Source organism: Gracilinanus agilis, chromosome 1 (assembly GCF_016433145.1).
Source record: "Gracilinanus agilis isolate LMUSP501 chromosome 1, AgileGrace, whole genome shotgun sequence".
NCBI lineage: Eukaryota > Metazoa > Chordata > Mammalia > Didelphimorphia > Didelphidae > Gracilinanus > Gracilinanus agilis.
The window spans coordinates 268,066,223-268,091,781 of record NC_058130.1 but is presented as its reverse complement, the minus strand read 5'-3'; the positions used below and the strand labels follow the sequence as shown (position 1 = coordinate 268,091,781).

Here is a 25,559-nt window from a genome sequence, read left to right as displayed (position 1 = left end):
ATCTTCAGTGATAAAGTGAAGTGAAGCTCATAAATGAACTTCACTTCAGGAACAGGCACAAGGATGCTAAAGAGACTCTTGTTATAAAAAATAAAATATTTTTTGAAATTATATAAGGATAAAAGGATTTCTAACTCGAAGGGATTCTAACTCCACCCAAATAAAACTCCCTGGTTCTGCAAGGAACCGCTTCTCCTATTTTCATAAGCTACGCTAATCCTGATCTGACCAAACCAAATTTCTACTATTCTAAATAACTAACAATATTATCTTTATAATTCTTCTCTTCACCTCCAAGTGATAAAAATAATAAAGACTAGTTGGTTGAGTCTCAACAAGAATCAAGTTAGTACTCTGAGCCTTAGCAGACTCAGAGTCCAAACCAAAGACTAGGTCTTTCTTTGGTCTTCTCAGACTTAAAACAATCTATAAAACTACAATAAATAGTCAATAGTATTTCCCAAGTTGGACAAAGAAAACTCTAAGCTTCTTCAGGTCTTTCCCTCCTTTCCTTCTACTTCAGGCAGGAGAGAATATCTATGAGTGACTCTACCAACTGCCAGAGACCAACCACCCCTCCCAGAGAGTAACTGTTGGGCTTGAAACTGACACTCTGGGCTCAGCTCTGTTTGAAATTCTAATTCTTTCTCAAGCCAGCTAATCTACTACTTATCTCTAAACTAATAAAACAATACTTATTTTCTAATATCATCCTCATAACCTCTTGTTACAGACAACTCCGAGGTAGGGAAATGATCAGTTAGAGGTAGTGGTGCTACCTCTAATCTAAAATCTAATCTAAAGATGATTTCTGAAGGCTCCTTAAAATTAATTTAAAATTTTAGGTCATTAAATTCTCCAAAAGTTGTAAGCAGTTTGATGGAGTCCATCCATCATCTATGTGACTATTAACAAAGGCAAAAAGGCACCAAAAGCCGTTTAGGCAACATGTGACCTTGATGGATCTGGTGAGAAACCCAGCATCCATAAGGAACTATAGTTTTACCATGGAAAAGGGTTTGTGCAAGTTGTTTATGAACTTTTACAATGGAATTTTGTCCAGTCCAGTCATATGGGGAGGTACAAATGAAGATAGTAGGGCGATGCAAGCATAAACAATATAACAGAATATATAGCTAATATCCAAAACACAGTAATTTAAAGTGACATAGTGTAACAGAATATATTAGATTAGATAAATATGTGAACTTAACAAACAAAATTAAATCTTAAACAGTCAACAAAAATATATGTGAAAGGATACAGGCACTGAATTCGAGTCCTTTTTTTCATTTCTGATACAGAGATTTCTTCACTATTTGGAGGGGAACAGAACTGAAAGAGTTAACAATGGAGTCTGTGAAAAGGCTTAAAAATTCACCTCTAGACTCTTTAAGGTTCCTTCCCCTCTCCAGTATCATCATCCATTTAGATTCCTTTGGTCACACTTTTGGGATTCCCTATCCCCACACTGGGCACTGTGTGGACAAACCCCATATTGGGTATGTTGCAGAAACTGGACAGGGCAAAATGGCAAGGGGGTTTAAGGAGATGAATCTCCCCCTTGAATCTCAGGATTACTCAAGGTAAATGCAAGGACCAATTGAGGAACAGTAGTAAAAGAAGATACCCCAAAACTTTGAGTTGTGTGAGCTCCATAATGCTCTCCCGGAATGGGAGCTGTTTGAGATAGGCAGGAAACTGGGCTATGCTTGCAATTCTACTTATTAAATTAGTTGCAAATATATTTCCTGTTTAGAAAAGTAGCCTTCCTTCCCCTCCCCACTAGGGTTAAAAGCCACTTACTTCCCTTGCCACGTGGACAGGGAGTTAAGAGGGTAGAAGTGTCTCCTCAGAAAAAAGCCTTTTAGGAGGCCAATTGTTGCCTAAAAGAAACACGGCTTTGCGCAAATTCAGGTGTTAGTAATGCAAGGGAAAGAGGGGTTAATAGTTTACCAGCAATAGCAGCAGTGGCAGAGGCTGCAGTGGTGGGCTGGTCCACCCAGGCAGTAAGCAAGGGAGTCAGGAGCAAGCAAGGCAGACAGTCAAAGATGCCACTGCTCCCCAGAGGGGAAAGGCTAAAAAGCTGTGGCAGGAGAAACACAGTTGTTGTTGTTTTTTTTTCCCCATTTAGCAATCTTTTATTCTCTGTGCCAAATTTAGGGTCATGTAGATATGGAGAAGAAATGAGATGGTGTATCTTTCCTCCATAGTACCCCATGCATCGAGAACTTTCATTTGTATGGCAGTAATTTGATGTCAGATGCTGGAACTCTAGTAGAGAAATTCTCTAAATGCTTCCCAACAGCCTGAACACAGAACACACTAAACTGAACTGTAATTGTGCTTACAAATTTAGAGCACATGCACAACTGTGTTGTTTTGAAACAGTTTTTTTCAAACTAATTTACTCAGAGAGAATGAACCCCACTTCTGGTCACCATAAATGTAGGATTTAAATTAATTTCCAGTATTCCAATAATTATATTTTTATGAAGTTTATTAATCACTTGAAGTAAAATGAATAAAAAGGAAATAGAAGTAAAAAACACTATCTAACAAAATTAAGACCATGTGACTAAGCTCTCCTTGCCTGTTTAAAAGCCCTACTTCCACCAAAGCCTCAACAGGAAGACAAGAGCAAGAGGCAGGGCTACACCAAATTTATGTCCTCCCTACGATAGCATGTAATGTGAGGAGAGTGGGGTGCTGAAAATTTTAGTTTTTAGGGTAACCTTCTAAATTACACAATAAGAAATAAAGTTATAGATCAGTGAATGATTAGGTATACAATACATAGTAATAACTGACCATAGTAATCTAGTATTTAATAAACCCAAAGATCCACTTTGGGAACAAGACTCACTATTTGAAAAAAACAATTTGGAAAACTGGAAAGCAATCTGGCAAAAACTAGGTATAGACCAACATGTCATACAATGTAACAAAGTACAGTCAGAATGGGTATATGGTTTAGATATAAAGGACACTATCATGGGAAAATTAGGAGAGTATGGAATAGTTTACCTGTCAGGTCTATGGATAAGGGAATATTTTATGACCAAACAAGAGATAGAGAGCATTACAGAATGTAAATGGATAATTTTCATTACATTAACTATAAAGGGTTTTGTCCAGACAAAATTAGAAGGAAAGGAGAAAACTGGGGGAAGAGGACTAGAGATTTTTTTTTTAAAACAAATTTTCCTGATAAAGGTCCATTTTCTCAAATATGTAGAGAATTGAGTCCAATTTATAAGACTACAAGTGATTTTCCAATTGATAATCATCAAAGAATATGAACAGGCAATTTTCAGACCAAGAAATGATATAATGATATAGAAAAAAAAATCTTCTAAATCACTTGATTAGAGAAATGTAAATTAAAACAGTCCTGAGGTACGTACCACCTCATACTTATCAGATTGGCTATTATGTTATTAGAATAGGAAAATGATTGGAACACTTGGAACATTGCAATGTTGGTGGAATTGTATACTGTTCCACCCGTTCTGGAGAGCCATTTAGAACTATGGTCAAAGGGCTATAAAATTGACACAGTAATAAAACTAATAGGTCTGTATCCCAATGGTATTTAAAAAAAAAAAAAAAAAAAAAAAAAGGAAATAGACCTATTTTTTTAAACCCTTACCTTCTGCCTTAGAATCTATACTAAGTATCAGTTCTAAGGCAGAAGAGCAGTAAAGTCTTGCTCATTTGTGGTTAAGTGACTTGCCCAGAATCACAAAGCTAGGAAGTGCCTGAGGCTACATTTGAACCTAGGTCTTTTCTACTCCAGGCCTGGCTATCTATCCACTACCCTAAAAAGGATCTGTGTGTGTGTGTGTGTGTGTAGCAGCTCTTTTTGTGGTGACAAAGATTTGGAAATTGAGGGAATGTCCATCAATTGGGGAATGGCCAAATAAGTTGTGATAAATGATTGTGACGGAATACTATTGTAATGGAATACTGTTGTGTAATAAGAATAATGAGCAAGAGGGTTTCAGAAAAACCTGGGAAGATTTATATGAACTGAGGGAAAGTGAAGTGAGTATAGAAGCAAGAGAACATTATACCCATTGACAATGATCAACTATGAATGATTTAGCTATTCTTAGCAATATAATAATCCAGGACATCAATTATGATGAAAAATGCTATCCAACTCCAACCTGATGGAGGCTCACTCAGATCAAAGCATACTTTTTTACTTTTTTTTTTAACTTTTCTTTGTCTTTTCTTTGCAATATGGCTAATATGGAAAAATGTTTTCCATGACTGTATGTGTATATATAGCAAATTACTTGCCTTTTCAATGGAGTGAATTTGGAACTCAAAATATTTTTTAAATGTTAAAAAATATTTTTGATAATTATAAAAAACAAAAAGCCATCTGATAGATTTTTATTATAGCAGGTTATAATTAGCAAAATCAAAAGCCACTGGAAGTATCTAAGTGTTCTAAAAGTTGAGGAGTAACAAAATAAGCTGTGGCATATTAACACAAAAATATACAATGCTTTAAATATTGATAAATCAAATACTTATGAAATAATGCCGAGTGAAAAAAAGTAGAAAAGTACACATAAGTTGACCTATTGGTGACTTTTTAAATTTCATGGATCCCTCTGGAAGTCTGATGAAACCGAAGGACCCTTCTCAGAATAGTGTTTTTAAATGCATAAAAGAAAGTACATAGGATTAAAAAGGAAACCATTGAAATATAAATATAGAAACAAAAAAAAAAAGGAAAAAATAGAACAAAATTCAAAAAATAAGCTCATAGATCTCAGGTTAGGAACCTGTGAAGGGAGAACTAAAAGGAGATGAATTAGGAAAGAATCCTGATGCAGGGGTAATAACTGAAAATTTTGACATTTTATGTTTGGAAATTTATTTAAATGCAAATATTGCAAAGCAAGTTTAATTGGTTATATTTTCTTGATAATTATATAACAAATTTGAACAATAAATAATCATATATAAAAGGAAATAAAAATTAATATAATCAAAAGAGTTCTTAATAGTTTTCTACATAGAAGCATAGGTATCTCTGTCACACATCTGCATGATATATTAAAAGTGCCTTTCCCAGTGAAGTCAGCATTTATTACTCTAGGGAGAAATGAGACTTGTGACTCTGAACTACAAGAAAGCTCCAGATAATGTTTTGTTAATTTCTTTTGTTTTTTAATTCTGAACTTAAAATGCTTTTAAAGAGAACATTTATATGTGTGTGTGCATATATATGTTACAAACCATAAAAAAGAATTATCTATAATACTATAATTCTATATTTCATACCACTTGCTTTTTAAAAATATAATAAATTCTGTAGATTATTTTTAAAACTATCCTGTTCATGTATCTTCCTGAACTTCCTTCTGTTCCTTTGACCTCTTTTTGTGTGTGTGGCTAATCTCCACTCTTGTCTACCAACTTTCTCCACCCCCAAATTATAAATCAAAAGAAGCATTTTTTAAAAAGTAGTAATTAACCATAATAAGTAATGATTATAATAATTTTTGTGCCAACCTGCCTATCACTTTTTTTAATCTTTTCTGTCATAGCAACAATTCTACCATAGAACAGAAGGGCTTGGTAAACAGGATTTTGCACAAGGTCACACAGCTGGGAAGTGTCTGAGTCCAGATTAGAATCCAGGTCCTCCCAACTACAGGCCTGGCTCTATACTCACTATGCCATTTAGCTGCTTCCAATTGTAATAGTTAAAATTAAATTATGAGGCTGCTGGTAGCTTTATTATGTCAAAGAGGTAGAGAGTTAAGTAGCTTACTATTGAAGTTCACCAACAGGGGTGCGTTGCATCAAGTTCCAACCTCCAGTCAGGAGAGCAAGAGAGACCCAATTCCTTGGTCTTGCCTTGTAAGCAATTTCCTCTACCCACTAGTTCTCCCACATCACATCTCAGGAACCAGTCATAGTTCCTTAATTTGCCTGGCACCACCCAGGGGGCAGTGCCTGTGGAATTAGTTTCCCTGTCCCAATAGTTTCAACTTCCTTTCTCTGAGGGTTTCTCTGTACTTGTACATCTCAGTGGTAAAAGACCTCCAGGTCACTGATTTGATGACGTCAAACAAAAATGACATAGTGGGGAGGGGAATACCTTTCCCACACTATCTATCATTCTTATAATTTATAATGGAATTGGAGATGAAAGCAAATTTTGATTGTGATTAATCTTAATTAACTAACCTATTAGGAAAATTCCATATGAATATAAGTGTTTGATGTGTATGGGTGAATGCGTTCTACTTGTAATGAGTACATGACTTGCTTTACTGCATTGTCTTATTGCATTCTACCATGTGAAATATTTGTATATTACCTTTTCAACTGAAGGAGAGAGTTTATAGGCAAGTCAAACTACTATAGAATCTTGTTCCTAACAATTTCTTTTTCCTTCATTATCTCCATTACTTTACATTTGTTAGTTGTTTTCTCATTGTTCTCATAACTTATATTCTCACCCATTTGTTAAATATATTGTCTGTTAGACAATATATGTACTTCTGCATTGTTGTGATGGATAAGACAGTAAGAAACACCTATTGTGTATAAAGCCTTTTCAAGAAGTTAGCACAGAGGGGTGAAGAGATAAAGCACAATAGTAAAAATAGAAGGATTGAGTAAGGCCTAATTATTCTGTTACCTTGTGTACTTAACAATCCTTTTGAACTTATTCAGTGACATATGGACAAGAAATAATACTTAGTGAAGAGACAAACTTCGTGGCTTCTTAAACTATATAAAACTCAAGTTCTCTGGGGTTTACCACTATACAATATTTAGTCTCAATATTTTTAGTAATTGATCTCTTAGGAACTGCACAGAAATAACAAAAATCCTTTCTCACAAAAACTACTGACCAGGAGAATGTAGGATGCTTGTGTTCTTTGTGATTCTTCTCTCTGAGTTATCCCAGACACTTTTCTTTATTGTTTCTCCCTCAATCAGTTTGACTGATTATATAAATAATATTTATGAATATTTTTAATATATTATATATTTGTATGTATATAAATAATATAACATATTATTTCATTAAAAATAAATATTATTTATATTTTTAGTATATTATTTCTTTGACTTAGCAACTTCATCAATTTCTATAGGTTAATTATCATTACTATGCATATGACTCATAGATCTGATCTCTTTCCTGAACTCCAATCCAACATCACCTGTGGTGCATTCTAAACTTGGTTTCTTGTAAGCCAGAGGTATCAAATATTGTATGCAGTACTCCCAATTCTAGCCTGAACCAGATTAAAATATGATTGGGGGGGGGTGCAGCTGGGTAGCTCAGTGGATTGAGAGCCAGGCCTAGAGAGGGGAGGTCCTAGGTTCAAATCTAGTCTCAGACACTTCCCAGCTGTGTGACCCTGGGCAATTCACTTAACCCCCATTGCTTAGCCCTTACTGCTCTTCTGCCTTGGAACAAATACACAATATTGATTCCAAGACAGAAGGTAAGGGCTTTAAAAAAAAATGTAATTGGGAAATATTTAACCAAATAAAAATTAAATAAATCATAGAATAGCATACTTTTTTAATAAAATAATACTTTAAAATTTTATAAATAGTACTTTTTTTTTTTAGCCCATATCTTTCCTCTTAGAATCAATACTGTATTCATTCCAAGGCAAAAGAGTGTCTAGAGGGCTAGGCATTGGGAGTTAAGTGATTTGCCCAGGGACAAACAGCTAGGAAGTGTCTGAGGCCAGACTTGAACCCAGGATCTCCCATTTTTAGGCCTGGCTCTCAATCCACTGAGCTGCCCCTCAATAGCATTCTATTTTAAAATTATGTCAATATGTGGCCACAGAGATCCCTCCCCCCTTTTCTATTTGAGTTTGACACAACTGTTACGGACTTTTCAACAAAAAACAAAATATAATTCATTATCTTCCTTTTCTTCTATCGTCACATTCTTCTTTTAAACTTCCCTATGTTTCTGGAACCACTACTCATTTTCTCTTACCCATATTTATCAAATCAATGGCCAAGTCTTGCCACTTCTATAATCATATCTTTTACTCCACTTTTTTCTACCTACTTATTAGGATATCCTGGTTTAGGCACTCATCACCTTTTGCCTACCAAATATCTCAGTTGGCACATTTGTTTGAATTTTGTTTTTTCCTTTTTCCACGTGTTCATATATCCTCAGACCAAACAGCATTTATTAATTGCCTATACTTTGCCACATACTCTGCTGTTTGATGGGAACAGAACTATAAAGGTTGAAATTGAGGCTCAGGGAGATTTAGGGATTTGCCTATGGCCACACTTCTTGTAGATGGTTGGACATTTTAAACTTCAAATTCAATAAATTTTCCATTTTACCTGGATTTACCTACTTCTGGCTCTTAATCCCCAAACTTGTCACATCTAACACTTCCCTCAAAGACCTCCTTGGTATAGCCTCTGAACACCTTCCCTCTTTTTCTTCACTTGTTGAATTGTGTTAGATAAACATTATGTTTGAAACAGAAAAAAAAATCAGTCTTGTCTGCTAAATTTTTTTCTTTTTAAATCCAGAATATGATTTGAAAATTACTTGAGATTGGAGAGCTTTGTGGTTTTATGAAACTGCATTCATTTGTAGTCATTTTGTACATTAAATTTTTAAGAGTACATATGTATGTGATTTTATTTAAAAATCAAACCAGTGAACAATATGTTTTCAATATATATCTTTTATATTCTTGAATATTTATATACATATTATATGAACTATGTATGTCTTGTAGATTTTAAGCAAAAGGGACCACAAAAATAATCTAGTACAATTCATTTTATAGAAGAAAGAATGAACTGTAAGCATTAAATTGGGTCTAATTAAGAGGAATAGAACCATGTTCTTAGGCATTTCTCAGACTAGACTACTGTGTATTAATTTCATAGGACAAAGCATAATGAATGCTTAGATCTTACTCTGGGCACTGCGTGATTATATAATTCAGTCCCTTCCCCCCCCCCCAAAAAAAACAATAACAATAAACAACCTCTTACCTTCTGTCTTAGAATCAGTACCCTCCATTGGTTCTAAGGTAGAAATGTAGTAAGCGCTAGACAAGGCGGGGTTAAGTGACTTGCCCAGGGTCACGCAGAGGTATCTGAGGTCAAATTTGAATCCAGGATCCCTGTCTCTGGGCCTGGCTTTCCATCCACTGAGCTACCCAGCTTCCCCACTTAGTGTTCTTTTCCTGAAAAATTTTATGCAAGGTGTCCCAAAAATCAGGGAGAAGTGGGGGAGAAAAAGAAAATGATGAATGTTGGTTCATCATCATCAAAACAGGTGGTTGCAGTGACAGATGACTGGGGGGAATGGGAGAGATGCCTCCCACAAAACAGTCTAAAGAAAAGTTCAGGTATGGTAGCCTCTAATGTCTTCTAAGCCAAAGCTATGCTGGACCATAAAGGATCCTGGGATCTGTCACTTCTATATTTCTATTCCTCAACTAGTTCTTTAGTGGTGATAGTTAGACTTCATCCCCCCCCCTTTTTTTTTTTGGAGAGCTTATCAATTTTACGCTTTTAAGGCACTGATGGCACTTATAAATAGAACTTATTCTCACTTAACAGGGAGAAAGATTTATGTAAAAAAAAAACTTACTAATAATGGATTACTAAACACTAAGTAAAAATATTCAAGGGAAGCCTATCTCATCAGCAGATTTTAAATTTTAGAACAGATTACCATTAATATTTTTTTATTCATACTGTGTAGGTATAGTAGTGCTTGAAGGTAGTGTAATTGTGCCTGAATGTAGACGAGATGAACTCTCAAGATTCTTTACAACTCCTTGACTCTATGGTATGTGTTTCTTGAATTTCAAATGCTTTTGAGAAAAATGGTGATCTGTATGTAATGATGTTTTGTTTTGTTTTGGTTTTTGGTTTTTTTGCTCTTAGTAATTGAAAGAACAGAATTTGGACAAAATGAATATTTATATATGACTGTTTGGGGAAAATTGCCTTGTCTTTCTTGACTTCAAATCTGCAAGTTATATAAAAGCAGGAAGTATGTTTACCCTTTAACAAGGGGGAAACAAAGTTTGTAGGAAGAAAAAATATCTTGAGTGTAAGAACTAGTGGGTCTTTTTACACAATGTGCTTTCAAAGTTCTTCTTATTAAATGTCCTGGTTTTTGTCTTGTAGAATGGAGATGTGTGCATTTCAATTCTTCATCCTCCTGTAGATGACCCACAGAGTGGAGAACTGCCTTCTGAGAGGTGGAACCCTACTCAAAATGTCAGGTAAATGAGCTATATCACTAAGGACTCCCATCCCCACTCCACCCCCACCCACTCGCAAGTAGGGAAAGGCAGAATAGGAGACTCCTTTTGGTGGAAGTTTTTCCAGTTTGGTTGCCCCATTAGACATTTAGTGGGATATATGTATTTGATACTCTGAAATGTATGAGTTGTTAAGTTCTCTTATGCTCACTTTTTGTTATAATCTTGTAGAAGTTGATCACATTCTGTTTTTTATGCACACACATATACAGATTTGTTTGTTTGTTCGTGCATTTATTTATTTGTTTATTGTTTATATAACCAATATACAGTATTGATTCTAAGATGGAAGGTATAACCAATATACAGTATTGATTCTAAGATGGAAGTCCCTTACCTTCCATCTTAGAATCAATACTGTATATTGGTTCCAAGGTAGAAGAGAGGTAAGGGCTAGTCAGTTGGGGTTAAGTGACTTGCCCAGGGTCACACAGCAAGGAAGTGTCTGAGGCCAGATTTGAACCTAGGACCTCCTGTCTCTAGGCCTGACTCTCAATCCATTGAGCCACCCAGCTGCCCCCTATAATATTTCTAATGATAAGCTTTCAGGAAATTAAAATAAAAAAATTTTAAATTATGTTTTCTTTGGTACTGTTTATTTTATCTAACTTTTTATCATACCTTTCCCCATGAATATCAGTTAACGTGGGAATATTTTTGTGCCAATGATTTGAAAATTCTTTGTATGTTTGTGTCAACAAGCAAGAAAGACACTCCTCCCTATTTAAAACCATATATATATGTATACTAGTTATGTGTGCATGTATGTATTTTAATTACCTCAAGTATAATTAGACCAAGTATGTTGCTAAACACCTTTGCTTTTGTGAAAAGTCTTATGGGATCTTTTTAGATTGTAAGAAATATAGCCCTAGGCTACTACTGTGATTATTTTATAATGGTAACCATAGAGTATCAGTACACACACACACACACACACACTCATTTATTTATTTATTTGCTTGCTTATTTGTTTATTTGTTTATTTATTGTTGGTGGCTCCCCTGTTGCCACTCTTCACTCTTGGCACTTCCCCCTAAAGACCTGCATTTCACTTTTCTTTGCTTTTTTTTTTATCCTATTTGTTGTTTTTTATTGATGTCTGAATGAATCTGCATGTTCACTAAGAATTTTACATTATAGGGATCCACATTAAGATGAAGTTTCTAGGAATGAATTACATTTAAAAGTATATATTTCCTGGAAATATCTCATTAAAATCATAAGTGTATAATGAGCTCTTGATAATAGTGTGTTCAAGAAAAGGAATTGCTTTTTTTTAATTTTAAACTTTTTTTCCATGTTTACATGATTTATTTTCTTTCCTTCCCCACTTCCAGAGCCAACATTGCAATTCCACTGGGTTATACAAATGATATCACTTGATACCTATTTCCATATTATTCATTTTTACAATTGAGCAATCTTTTAAAACCAAGACCTCAAATCATACCCATATAAACAAGTGGTCAGTCATATGTTTTTCTTCTGTATTTCTATTCCCACAGTTCTTTCTCTCAATGTGAACAGCATTCTTTCTCATAAGTCCCTTGGGATTGTCTTGTATTAGCAAAGTCCATTACATTGTATTGTTCCACAATGTTTCACTTTCTGTGTACAATGTTCTCTTGGTTCTGCTCATTTTACTCTGCTTCAGTTCATGGAAATTCTTCCAATTCATAGAGAAATCCTCCAGTTCATCCAGTTCCTTTTAGGACAATAGTTATTTCATCACCATCATAGACCACAATTTGTTCAGCCATTCCCCAATTGAGGGACACCCCCTCATTTTCAATTTTTTTGCCATCACAAAGTGTAGCTATGAATATTTTTGTAAAACCCTTTTTTATTATCTCTTCAGGGTACAAACCTAGTAGCAATATTGCTGGATCAAAGGGCAAGCATTATTTTAAAGGGTGTAATTCCAAATTGCCTTCCAGAATGGTTGGATCAATTCACAACTTCACCAGCAATGCATTAGTGCTCTAATTTTGCCACATCCTCCCCAACATTAATTATTTTCCTTTACTGTCATATTGGCCAATCTGCTAGGTGTGAGATGAAGTAAAATGAATTTCTTAGCAAATTTGAAAGACTGTAATAATATCAACATATGTTTGCTATTTCTTTAGTATAAACCAGGCCTTTCTGTAAGGATTAAAATTTAGGACTCTGGTCCTTAGGATTTTAATACAGTTTATTAAATTTATTCGAATTGGAGAAGATCAGAATTAGGTAAAAGATAAAATAAAATGGACTAATCTAAACTACCACATGAGTGGTCTCAGCCTGACCACCATAGCCTCCATTCCCCCATTGCGCTTATCAGAGATAGAGTCTATTTCTTTGTCTTGAACCTTTTACTCTTCCTCCCCCTTCTGTGTCAAATTCAAGCCTCTCTGGATCAGGAACATAGACCACAGTTCGTGACCCACACTCAGTTGCCTGATGTAGCTCTAGAAGCACAGGGATGCAGATAGGACCCCATGCATGATCTTTCCCAAAGTGCAGAATTTGTTCAAAATAATACTAAATTATTTTTTCTCTTTTTTGGATAGTAGCAGTTTAAATCGCCATGAATTTATAAAGCACCTACTATGTGCATGGGAATAATATATTAGTTGCTAGGACTACAAAGACAAAATGAAAAATAGTCACTTGCTGCAAGGAGCTTATTGCTAATACAGTAGGAAGAACTATAACCCTAGATCAATAGTTTTTAAACTTTTTGATCTCAGTACCCTTTACATTTTTAAAACTCTTGAGAACCACAAAGAACCTTTGCTTACATGATGGTCTGTGTGTGTGATATTATAATTTAAAACACCTTAGAATTATTGTCCAAATGGTTTTAAGCTCTTCTTAAGGGTTCCCAGACCATATTTTTAGAACACTGCTTTTGGTTTATAAACTGGAAGACTTTGTCTTTCATGTTAGTCAGTTGGAAATTTAAATTATTTTCTGGATGTTATTTTCTTTTGGTAAATTAAATGGCATTCAAAGCCCAACTAAAATATCACCTCCATTTTTCTGTAGATATCTCTAGCACAGGGCCTCCTTCCTTGTAGTTACTTAATAAATTCATGTTGATTTGAATTATTACTGAAAAGACAAAATAAAACCATTAGCATATGGTTTGGACTGGAAGTAGAAATAATAGAAATCAGAGAGACTAGTTTTTCAGGAAACTTCAGACTTGAGGCTGAGAGCCCAGTCCCTCTTTTTGTAGAAATACATTCCATCTGCTCTTTTTCTGTAGTATTGATCAACATAGTAGACATTTAAAAATATATATATATATATATATAATCTGACTAAAATCTGATCTCTTTTTTTGACCTTGTGCAGGACCCTGGTTGATGTTATCTCTTTAGACATTAATAATTTTTTTCATTCTATCCTCATATGATATGATCAGCTATCGCTTAAGGTGTGCTTTATTTATTTAAACCCTTACCTTCAGGCAGAAAAATGGTAAGGGCTAGGCAATTAAGGCTAAGTGACTTGCCCAGAGTCACCCACCTAGGACGGATCTGAGGTCAGATTTGAATCCAAGACCTCCTGTTTCAAGGCCTAGCTGCCTATCCACTGAGCCTTCTAGCTACCCCTTAAGATATATTAAAGGAGGTTCCTTCCCCCCCCCCCCCAATCTGATTGTGAATTTTTAAGTTTGGTATACCATTCTCTCTTTATTTATTAATGTATATTCTTAGATTGAGGATGGACTGTGGGTAGTGGAAAGGAGGAAGTACATGATAGTTATGAAGGAAATAAAGAACATAAGATTCAGAACTTAAAGGTGGCTGAAGAGACTATTACAGACAACTCCTTTCCTTTCTCTCCAATTTTGCACGTGAGGAAACTTAAGTATACTGAGGTTTAGTGATTTGCACAGTCAAAAAATTAGTGTGGATCTGAGGGACTAGGGATGATGAGTAATGTGGAGATGGATTCATGAAATACATGTAATAGTCCTAGTTTGCCCAATTTGCCAAATAGCAGTGAGGTTTTGGAGGACACATTTAATTGGAAAATGTTGGTCTAGGCCACATCCTTTAATGAATATGCAAGTAATTTGGAAATTCTGCTCAAAGTGTTGATTAATTTATGACTGTCAGCATTGATGGAGCTTATATGCATATAATTTCCAATAACTGGTCAAAATAATTCTTCCCAGAAGCATTTTGAAATGATAGGGTACAGTAAAAATAATGCTAAATTTGGAGTTAAAGGATATGGATTTGGACTGAGCTTTATTACTTGGTTACCCAAGTGATTTTCTATTTTTTATTTTTATAAAAAAAAACCCCTTATCTTTTGTCTTAGAATCAATACTATGAATTGGTTCCTAGGCAGAAGAATATAATGTCTAGGCAGCAGGGATTAGGTGACTTGCCCAGGGTCACACAGCTAGGAAGTGTCTGAGGCCAGATTTGAACCCAGGGTTGGCTCTCTGTTCATTGAACTGCCTAGTTCTCTCCCAATCATGCTATTCTTGACAAATAAGCTTTGCCAAACTTCCGTTAGTTTCCCATCATATTTTTTGTAGAAGTTACTTCATTAGCTATTAATTAATCCTTGATGAGATATTGGGAAAAGGAATTGATCAGAGGATTTTAAACTTCAGCAATCTGTGGAGCTTCTTGAGGGTATAGAGTGCAGTACTACTTTCTTGAAGTCTCCTTATAACCTCCATAGAGTGTCTTTGCTGGAATTCCCTCTTCTCTGTATTTATTTGAAGACCTAATTCAGTGTTTGCCTTTTCAATTCAACACATATATGATTTTATTCTTAGCAAGTTTGAATTGAGAGAAATGCCCTATGTAACCAGGGCAATAAGTTTAAATTTTAAATTAAGTATTCATATTGTTCATTTTTGTAAGTGAGTAATGTATAACATTACTAAGACCCCAAAACATAAACACAAACAATTGAAAAATTGTACGCTTTCATCTGTATTCTGACTCCAACAGTTCTTTCTCTGGGGGGTGAATAGCATTCTTTGTCATAATTCCCTCAGAATTGTCCAGGATCATTGTATTGTCCATAGTTGATCATTGCACAATATTGCTATTAACTGTGTACAACTGTTCTCCTGGTTCTCCTGATTTCACTCTGTATTGGTCCATGGAGGTCTTTCCAGCTCTTTCTGAAATCCTCCAGTTCATCATCCTTATAGCACAATAGTATTCCCTCACCATCATATACCATAATGTGTTCATCAATTGGGGAATGGCTAAACAAATTGTGGTGCATGATGGTGATGGAATATATAGGTAACTCTTTAATGTTAAAATCCCTGTCATTTTTCTTCTAAGAACTATGTACTATAGGAATTTGTGTCTTTGCCCCTTCCTGCGTGCCGGCACCACTCTTCCCATATCAGTTGCAGAAGATACATACATACAATACATACATACACACATACATATACACACAGAAACCATGGAATCAAACATTTTCGGGAACTTGAAATATTTTGCTACTCTGCAAAGGAATCCTAGAAGGAGTACCAATTATATATATTTTAAAGTATATTGTAAATAAATGACTTGATATTTGCCAATATTTATGCATCAGAAGAGAGTACATTTTGATGTCTTTGCTCTCTTTTCTTCTGTATCTATATGACTTCACTTGAGGATCTCATAACTCCCATGGATTTAATTACCATTTCTATGCTGTTGATTCTTATCCTGCCCCAAAACTCTCTGCTAACTTCTAATTAGCATCTCCGTCTTCCTTTCAGGCAACTTGAAGTAGATGTCCAATAAAGTCAATATATCCAAAACAGAACTCTCTATCTTTCTGCCAAACCCTTCCTTCTCATACCATCCTCCGAGTCCCTCTAGCTTGCAATCTAGATTCTTCACTCTCTCATCCTCTATAATCAGATTGTTGCCAAAACCTGTCATTTTCATCTTGGGTAGCATTTTTCAGATATACGCCATTTTTTCTTCTGATCCTGCTACCACTCTAGTGTAGGCCCATATCACCACCTGTTGGTGGGTCTGTCTGCCTCAAGTCTCAAGATATCCATTCTTCATTCAGTCACTAAAATTATTTTCCTAAAACACAAGTCAAATTATATCACACTCTCACTTAATAAACTACAGTGACTTCCCATTGCTTCCAGGAGCAAACACAAAATGCACTGTGTGGCATTTTAAGCTATTTTGTTACCTAGCCCCCTTCAGTCTCTCTAGTTTTCTAACACTGTAATTCCTGATACATACCCTGGATCTCATGACACAAGCCTCCTGACTATTCCAGGAAAATGATATTCAATCTCTCAGCTGTGGGCTTTTTCTCTATCTCTGGTGCCTGGAAATTTCACTCTCACTACTGACCTCTCTTGCTTCCTTTAAGTCCCAATTAAAATCCTTTCTGATGGAAGTCTTTCTACACCTCTTAATTCCAGTGCTTTTCAAACTCTTTTAATTATTTCCTATTCATCTTCTAAATAGCTTAGCTTGCTTTGTTTGTATTCCTTAGACTTTGTCTCCCTTAATAGATAGTAAACTCCTCAAGGGCAGGGACTGTTTTTTGCCTCTTAGCTTCTGCTTGGCACATAGTCCGCATTAATAAATTATGCTTATTGAATAGCTCTCTGGTGGGAAGGCAAAAAATACTTTATCTTTAAGTGACCCCAAGCAACTCTTAATATTACAAGCTAACACTAATTGTAGTTATGGTAGTAGAAGGAATATCCACACCAAGAATTTCCTACATTGTTGAAACCATAAAATACTCCCCACCCTCCTCCTATGTAAGGCGCTGCTCTTAACTTGAAACATCATTCAACACCAGACATTTCCCATTTTACTATCCCAAGTAACTTTGTTTTTCCAAAGGCAAATTCTTTTGCTGATTGTAGTGGTTTTCTTACCTATGCATAGTACTGTACTCTAGTCTCTAGGTCCTTATCTCTCAACTTTAGGTTGAAACTATTTCTATATACCTGTAATGCTGAGCTAGTAGTATGCCCAAGACTCTGCCAGAGAATTCTCTGCCTTAAATTTCTCCTTTTCTGAGCTTCTGGCCTTGGGCATAGAATCAAAAGTGAAATGGTCCCTGCCCTCAAGGAAATATTGTAGGAAGCAACATGCATATGCTTAACTATATTCAAAGTAAATAAATACAAGACAATGCTTGGAAATAGGCTTTGGTAGGTAGGAGACTCAGAATAGGGTTCATGTACAAAGTGCTGTTTAAGCCAAGATTTGAAGGAAACTGGGGGTTCTCAGATGTGGAGGTGAGGAGGGTGTACGTTCCAGAGACAGTCTGTGCAAAGAAGATAGATAGATAGATAGATAGATAGATAGATAGATAGATAGATAGATAGATAGATAGATAGACAAGAAGACAGGCAATTGAATATTATTTTAGCAATAGAATATATGAAGGAAAATGAGCTTGAAGAGAAATATATATTTAGTATTAGAGATAACAGAATCAGCAACTAGGTGGCATAGCGGATAGAGAGCATCTTGGCCTGGAGTCAAGAATACCAGAGTTCAAATCTAGCCTCTGACACTTACTAGTTGTGTGACCCAGGGCTGGTTGTTTCACTCTGTTTGCCTTCACACAGCTGCCAAAGTAATATTCCTAAAGTACAGGTTAATCATGTCATTTGCAAGACAAGAAACTCTTTATCAATAAATTCCCTGTTTATCTCTTGTTCAGTCGTTTTACCACTTTGCCTGTCACTTGAGGGGAAAGTTAATTTTTCTGTTTGGTTTTAAGTATTTAATTCTGAACTTCCAAGATCTGGAATTCTTTGTGATATTTTAGTCAGAACTTCAAATCAAATTATGCTAGCTTATCTCTTTTGGAAGGTGAAAAAAATGTAAGATTTAATCATATTTTTTTGGATTTTAACACTTGTCAAATGCAGCATTAATTTTATGACTAGTCACAACTGACCATTGTTTCATATTTCTAGGACTATCTTGTTGAGTGTAATCTCACTGCTTAATGAGCCCAACACTTTCTCTCCAGCGAACGTGGATGCTTCAGTTATGTTCAGGAAATGGAGGGACAGTAAAGGAAAAGACAAAGAATATGCTGAAATCATTAGGTAAGATCATGTGTTTGTGTACTTATTATGCTCATCCATTCTAAGCTAAAAGTAATCTGGAGGCTAGATGCTTAACAAGAATGTATATTTTCTTACATTTGATTTCTTTGTATTGAAATGTTTAGATGCCTTAGATCAAAAAGATCAAAGTAGGTTTCTTCTTGAGTTTCATGAAGTTGGGGATAGAGATATATGACATACGTTAGATTAGGTTCTAGACATGATAATAATAAAGATGATAATGATGGCTAATATTTATACTGCTTCTGTATACCATCATCTCTTTTGATCCTCACAACAACCCTGAAACAGGTAGGTGCTATAATTATCTGAATTTTATAGATGAGGAAACTGAAATAGATTAAGTGATTTTTCCCAGGGTCACAGTTTATAAGTGTCTGAAGTTGGATTTGAACTTGGGTCTCCTGACTCCAGTTCAATCCATTGTGCCACCTACATTATAACCTCCACTCCAGAGATTTTTAACTCACAGTCTGAGATACTCATTAGTGCACTTTTATTTCTTTTTCATTTCCTCCTCTTGTGCTGAGTAACTGACTTTATTTTTACCTCCTTTAGCAATTGGTGTGTTTGTGTACTTGAATCAGTTTAGCAGATTTCTAGTATCTTCGTTTTATTTATAAAAAGGAAAAATAGTGTCTCAGAATGATATGAGAGTTGTTCTGTAACATCTTTTTTGAAAATTGCAGTCATTTAAAACACCAAAGAATATAAACAAAAAACTTCAATCCATTATCCCATACATTCTAATATTCTATGAAGGTGATATATAAGCATGTATGGAAGACTCTGATCATATCTCAACTTTTAAAAATACTTATTATTTTTATTTTCAGTCTGAACAAACCCTTTTAAGGTAGTGAGTTGAATAAATGTTCTGATTATTATATATTTCTTTCATGGCATGTGAAAGAACAAGGGCCTAAGATTCAGAACAACAGAAGTTTTAGTCCTAGCTCTGGCCTAATTAGTCAAAGTTCAAGTCACTCAATTACCCTACCTTGTAAAATAAAGAGGATTGGACTAAATGATCTAAACATTTTCTTCTAGTCCTAAAATTATATGATTCAAGTATTTCAAAGCTTATGGGGATGTTCTGTTGTATTAATATTCTAGTATTTTAGGACTAAGTCTTTTTTCACTCTATTTGTATATTTAAGAAACTTCAGTCATATTTTCCCTAAGCCTTCATCTTTATAGACCTAAGAGGCATAACTTGCTGCTTGCATTGAAGAGTGAGCAGGGCCCTTCTTTAGTTTTCCTCCTTTGCATTTAACTCAATGTCAGTTATTTTATACTTTGAGGGACATAATAGGAAATGTCAGTTTTCCACAAAACTTTTTGCACCATTGTTTTCTCAGTGGTGAGCTGCTTAGTTTTCAATGTACTTCTTGAGTGATGTTCAATGTTTATTTTGTTAGTTTGGGGATGATATCAGCACATTGGACCATCTTATTTCTTGGAAAAGGGCAACAAACCACAGCTGACTGTCATTATCAGCAGTAAACATTGACTAAACACCTATTTTTTTCAGGGAACTGTGCAAGGTGTTGGGGATAAATTCTTTTGCTCTTTGAGTTCTCACAGTTTTGTTGGTAGAGATATGATATACATATAAAGAAAAAAAACAGGAAGAAAGGGATGAAGAGCTGTATAATATGCCTTATTTGGGGGGGTCAGGCAGGAGAGAAGGCTGCAAATAAGCCCTTACCGTATTTGAGATTCCTGCTCTGGACTCCAAATGCCATAGGAATTCAGAGAAGAGGAAAGGGGGTTTGTTAAGGAATTCTCTAAGAATTCTCTCCAAGCACTTGAGCTTTGGAGCACATGAATAATGGATAAGTCACATTGGCAGGAAAAGTGATTCCATTTAGTACAATGCCAGTCAGGTAGATAAGTGCCAGATTTTGAAGGGTCTTGAATGCGAGGCAAAGGTATTTTGACCTTATTCTGTAGGTGAGGAATGAGGAACCCCTGAAAGACTTGGGTCCCTTTCTGAGGACATATGATGGCCTGGAATACATCATCCTGTAAGAATCCTTATATTATTTTTACCTTAAATATCATTTATATTTGGCTATATTGGAACTCATCTGCCACTTTTCTGTTCTCTCACATCAAAAGGTATCTCTATTGTCTTGATGTTTTACTCTCAGAAAAATTTACTCTTCTCCATATACCTAAATGCCCTCACCCTGTACTCATTTTTTTTACATTATTTAATAAAAAGTCAATCAGATACTCAGTCCTAGCTTTCCCTTGGGATCCTAACTTTATATTTCTTTACTCAGAGAAGTAGTTTTACCTATCTTGTTTCTTTTCTCTAAACCAGTTACTTCTGTCATGTGTTTCCCTTGTTCCATAGTGACTCAAATTGCAGTAATTCTTTTGATTTTCATCTCTAAAAATGGCTTTGTTTCAAAGTCTATTCCGGGCATAATAAATGAATCCTGCTTAGGGTTTTGGTTGAAGGTGTTTAAGAACTCCTGAACATTCCTTTATAAAAGAATCTAGTCTTCATGCCCAACCAAACTAGGCCCATTTTAATACTATCTTGTTTCTAGTTGAAGATTAAGTTCAACAGAAATTTTTTATGTGCCTGTTCAGTGTCAAGTTCTAGGATCATAATGCATACACTGGGGAAGCAAGTAGGTTTAGTGATGGCAAAGTGGTGTTGTGTGCTTGATAGACTGGTTGGAATTTTCTTGGTTGGTGCCTTTGGAAGTGTGATGTGGTGGAAGTTTGGAGGCCCATCTGTCTCTTGGATGGAATGGAAGTGACCCACAAGGTCAAGTACAAACATGACCCAATATGTACTGCTTTCATGTCCTCTTCTTTTCAGGAAACAGGTTTTGGCTACCAAGGCTGAAGCAGAAAAGGATGGAGTGAAGGTCCCCACTACACTGGCTGAATATTGCATCAAAACTAAAGTGCCTTCCAATGACAACAGTTCGGATTTACTTTATGACGACTTGTACGACGATGACATTGATGATGAAGATGAGGAGGAAGAAGATGCCGACTGTTATGATGATGATGATTCTGGGAATGAGGAGTCGTGACCTGCTCCCTCTGTGCCCCCTGTACTGCCCAGCCATCTCAGGCCAAAGGGAGCAGCGGTAACTCAGCAGTCCAGTGGCAAAAACCATACACAGGGGGTGGGGAAAACAAATGTCTACTGCTGTCTCCTGTTGTGTGGATCTCAGTTTGCTCCTTTTTATGGACCTCTCATTGGAGAGGAAGTAACCCTCCACAGAATGTCTGAATTCTTGCATTCTTTATCCTTCCATCACTGTATTACGATTCCTTTTTTAAAACAAAACCTGAAACTCCCTTCTCACTTCATCTCTACAAAGTGTTCACAGAGAAACACGTTTGGTCTGTGTTTAGATTCTTGAAGAATTAAATACAGTCTCTCATCAAGACGTTTAATGTATTTAAAGCTGGGAACCCACCAGAAGTTGGGTCTTTGGGAGTTCACAAGTGCTGCATATACTGGGTAGCAAAAGAAAAACCGGAAAACAAAACAAAAAAACAACCCCACAAAACCTTTAAAAACAAACAAAAAAAGAAGCAAATTTGCCAAGGTTCTAGCTGCTCCATTTATGACATTAGTGTGTGCACATTGCATTTAACCTTGTGGTGGTGAATTTTGTTTTCTCCTTTTTTTAAGGTGTGAGGCAGATGGTATAAGCAACTGTGTGCTGAGCTTGAGGAAATGTCTTACTCTGAAAGGCACAGTACTACTTTTCAGCCTCTCTGAAACAATCTTAATATTGAGACCCCAGCTATACTGGGGTGGAGAGAAAAATCAGATTTTTAAAAAATTGATTGGGATCTAATGCCTGAATAAATATTCATACTTTACATAGAACTGAGCACTTGGTTGCTATTTATTTTTTAAGGCAGGGGGTTTTTGTGGGAATTTTTGGTGGTGAGAAGAAGGGTTAAAAAAATCACTATGCCATTTGTAAAGATGCTGCTGGGGAATGGGGAAGGGGAGAAATCTTGGTGATGACTACCAGGAGGGAAAATAGCAACAGTTTTCAGTGGATTTAAAACAAGTCCTTCTCCACAAGGAACAATCTTATGCTACCTGGTGGGTCTGTGTTTGGGTCTTTTAAAATAGCTGGGGTTATTCAGCCAGTATTAGTCCCAGGAGCATGTCCAATGTTCTGGTTTTGGTATTTTCATTAAAGCTACTACACCCTATAGTGATAAATGTGGATGTGAGTGAGTAGTGACCTGTTACTGCTTTCTTCATTGAATGTAACCCGAGCTGATATATTTTTCTCTTGTTAAATCACCTTTGTCATAGTAAAGTCCTGCACTGATAATGGCCTGGCTGGATAACTCCAGAGGTAGAATTGAAGAGCATCCTGAGGGAGAGGGTGACCTTGGGAGGGAAGACCTCCCTTAGCTGCAGGCAGATGAGCCATGTGGAGGCTGTTTGACTTGAAACACCACCTACAGTAGCATTCCCTTCTCTCTCTCCTTTAGGGAAACTTGTGGGAAGGTGGGAGAATTCCCTCGATAAACTTTTTTCTGGAAACTGCTGCTTTTAAATTTTCCAGGCCTAACTAATGTCTTGTTTAAATCAGCATACGGGGTCCTAGCAGCCTTTGACAAACAACTTCAGAATTGGAGAGTTTCTATCAGAGTGAAAGTTCATGTTTTCCTTCCGTAGCAGGGGAAGGGGAGAGCAGTGAAGAGACCCCTAGAATGTTAAAGGTTTCACACACCAAGTGAAGGAATAGAAGGAGCACTGATCAGAGTCCTGTCTTGGATACACGTGCTCCAGTAGTTCTTTTACTGGTACTACCCTTTTGAAATGTTCTTCAGAAAGAAAAATCCTAGCTGCATCCCAGGGATCCTGCAGTGGTTAGGAATTAAGAGATAATAATGCACTCTTACTTAACTTCCCTTCCTTTCTGATCTCAGGGTTTTCATTAGCTCTTCAATTTCTTGCTTTTTTTGCCTAGCCCTGGGCTATCATCTTTGGTCCTAAAACCAGCAAGGTGCTGGTTATGTCTCTAGGGGAGTGGGTTGGGGACCAGTTCTTTTTTAACAGAAATTGAGAATTTGCTGGGCCCTGTGCCAGCACTTGCTGCTAGCCACCCATCATTTTGAATAATTTGAATAAATTCACGTCCTTCTAAGACATGGGCTCTTAACTCCTTTGTCATTGACTTAAGGATGACTTCAGGGGACCTCAGTTTATCTTAACCTGTCCCCGTTCCCCTCCCTCCAGTGCCCAGCAGCCAACATTGTCAAGTTGCCCAGGCTTGTTATTTCTAACAGATCCCTAGGGGTTTTGTAGCCCTTGCTGCTGAGAAATCTCCTCCAAGCCAGTCTTGGCTCCTTTTTGATTTCAGAGTTGCTGCTGAGCCCTGGCTGAGGCTGTATCCTTCTTCCTAAAATCTCTCAGCCTCTGTTGCATGTTGACTCAGGGAGCCAAAGATGGAAGGTAGAGAATGTAGGTAGAGCTTTTGGCTTAGCCTTCTGGTGTGTTACTTATTTGAGTGTGTGGCTACTACTAATAAGATTGTGTTCAAGAAACATATCTGGGGTGTAATAGCTTTTTTAAAACTGTAGGCATTTATAAGACAGGCTGACTCTATGAACCCAGTGTATACATCCCAGGAGGAGCTCTCTTGGGTATACATCTAATTAATGTAATCGGCATTGGTGGGAAAATGGCCACATGTGGTTCGTGTTTCCTATTTCCCTTTTGTGGAGATTAAAGGGAGGTGATTCAAGGGCCAGAGGTTCAGACCAAATCATTGTGACAATGACTTGGTTTGAAATGAGGGTGCTGCATCTTTCAGGATCTTTCCCTTTGTACTATGAGAGACCTTACTACATGATTTCCAGTCACTTGTATATTCAGGCTTGGTGGTAGAAGATGCATTATCATGATTCTTTTGTTGGTCCCCTTGCCCCTCTGCTTTATTTTAAAAACATTTCCAGTTTTTTCTCCCCATTTGACTAATCATTTCCTCTCTCCCTATACACCCAAGTGTCATTTATTTGTTTACTTGCTGGTTTCTGTTGTTTTGGAGAGGCACAAGCAAAGTAAGACTATAAAACTATCTAAGAAATTGAGGGGGAAAAGTTTACCTTAACTATAACATTCTTATTTTTCTTACCCTGTCCCCCTTCCCATTCTGATGAACAAGGTTTACATTTATCATTAAAACAAGATTCAGATGCAACTTTCAACTGTTCTGAAACCAGCAGGATGCACTAGACTTATTAGTAATTTTCATAGCTAAAATTCTAGATGTTTTCCTTTTTCTTCAGTATTATAATTTACCAGAAAGGATTAACTGATGCATTTTGTGTTGTCCTCCCCTTTAGTAGTTTATTTTGTCTTTTCTGCACATCTGTCTACTAATAAAATGTGAAATAAAATATACCTGTATTGTTACTTCCCCATGGAATTATCCGCTTTTTTCCCGTGGGTTAAAAATTCCAGAGTTTTCAGTATATCTATTGTTTCCTTGGAGTCTGTGCACCTGGGTATTTGCTGTAAAATTACTTCATGGAATTACTTCTCACTTCTTAGAGAAACCAACTCTCACCTCAAGCTAAGAATGAGCCCAAGCAAGATGTGACTGCTTGGGAAATCGCCATACCTTGACATGTTCAAGTTATTTAATTGGTATTTAAAGGAAATAGTTTTGTTTTTTCACCCACTACTCTTCTTTTCTTTATAGATATTAAAGCTTATGGGCATGACCTTGAAATAGCTGGAGTCAGAAATATTCATTATGAAAACTAAGAGCATTGGTGTCGCTGCTGGTGGTGGTGATGGTGATGATGGGGGGAGTGGTAGTCAAAGGATGTAACATAGCATTTGCTATTTTGTCTTCAATGGTTCCAAGTGAATAATATCCTGTCAATAAATTTTGGGTTTGGACAAAGGAAGAGATTATTACTAATTCCTAGTATAAGAGTGACATTGCCATATCCCCAATATTTAGTCATGACAAGAAAGGTCTTGTGATAACACTCTACAACAAATTTTGCCCCCTTTTTTGCCTCTTCTTGCCCACTCCCATTATAGAGGCAGAATTTGTCAGTTGCCTTAGACAGGATGATAAGGACCTTTGGATTCTGGGGGTGAAGGA

The 25,559-nt window shown here is 36.2% G+C and overlaps 1 protein-coding gene across 1 annotated transcript in view; it reads left to right on the top strand.

Annotated features, from left to right (window-relative positions):
- UBE2R2 (ubiquitin conjugating enzyme E2 R2) overlaps nucleotides 1-25,175 on the top strand; it is a 130,721-nt gene extending 105,546 nt beyond the window's left edge. The window contains exons 3-5 of the mRNA XM_044661459.1: nucleotides 10,189-10,286; nucleotides 18,271-18,405; nucleotides 21,269-25,175. Of these exons, the coding sequence (XP_044517394.1) occupies nucleotides 10,189-10,286; nucleotides 18,271-18,405; nucleotides 21,269-21,488 (453 nt within the window). The 3' untranslated portion in view covers nucleotides 21,489-25,175. The remainder of the gene's footprint in view (nucleotides 1-10,188; nucleotides 10,287-18,270; nucleotides 18,406-21,268) is intronic.
- The last annotated feature ends 384 nt before the right edge of the window (nucleotides 25,176-25,559 follow it).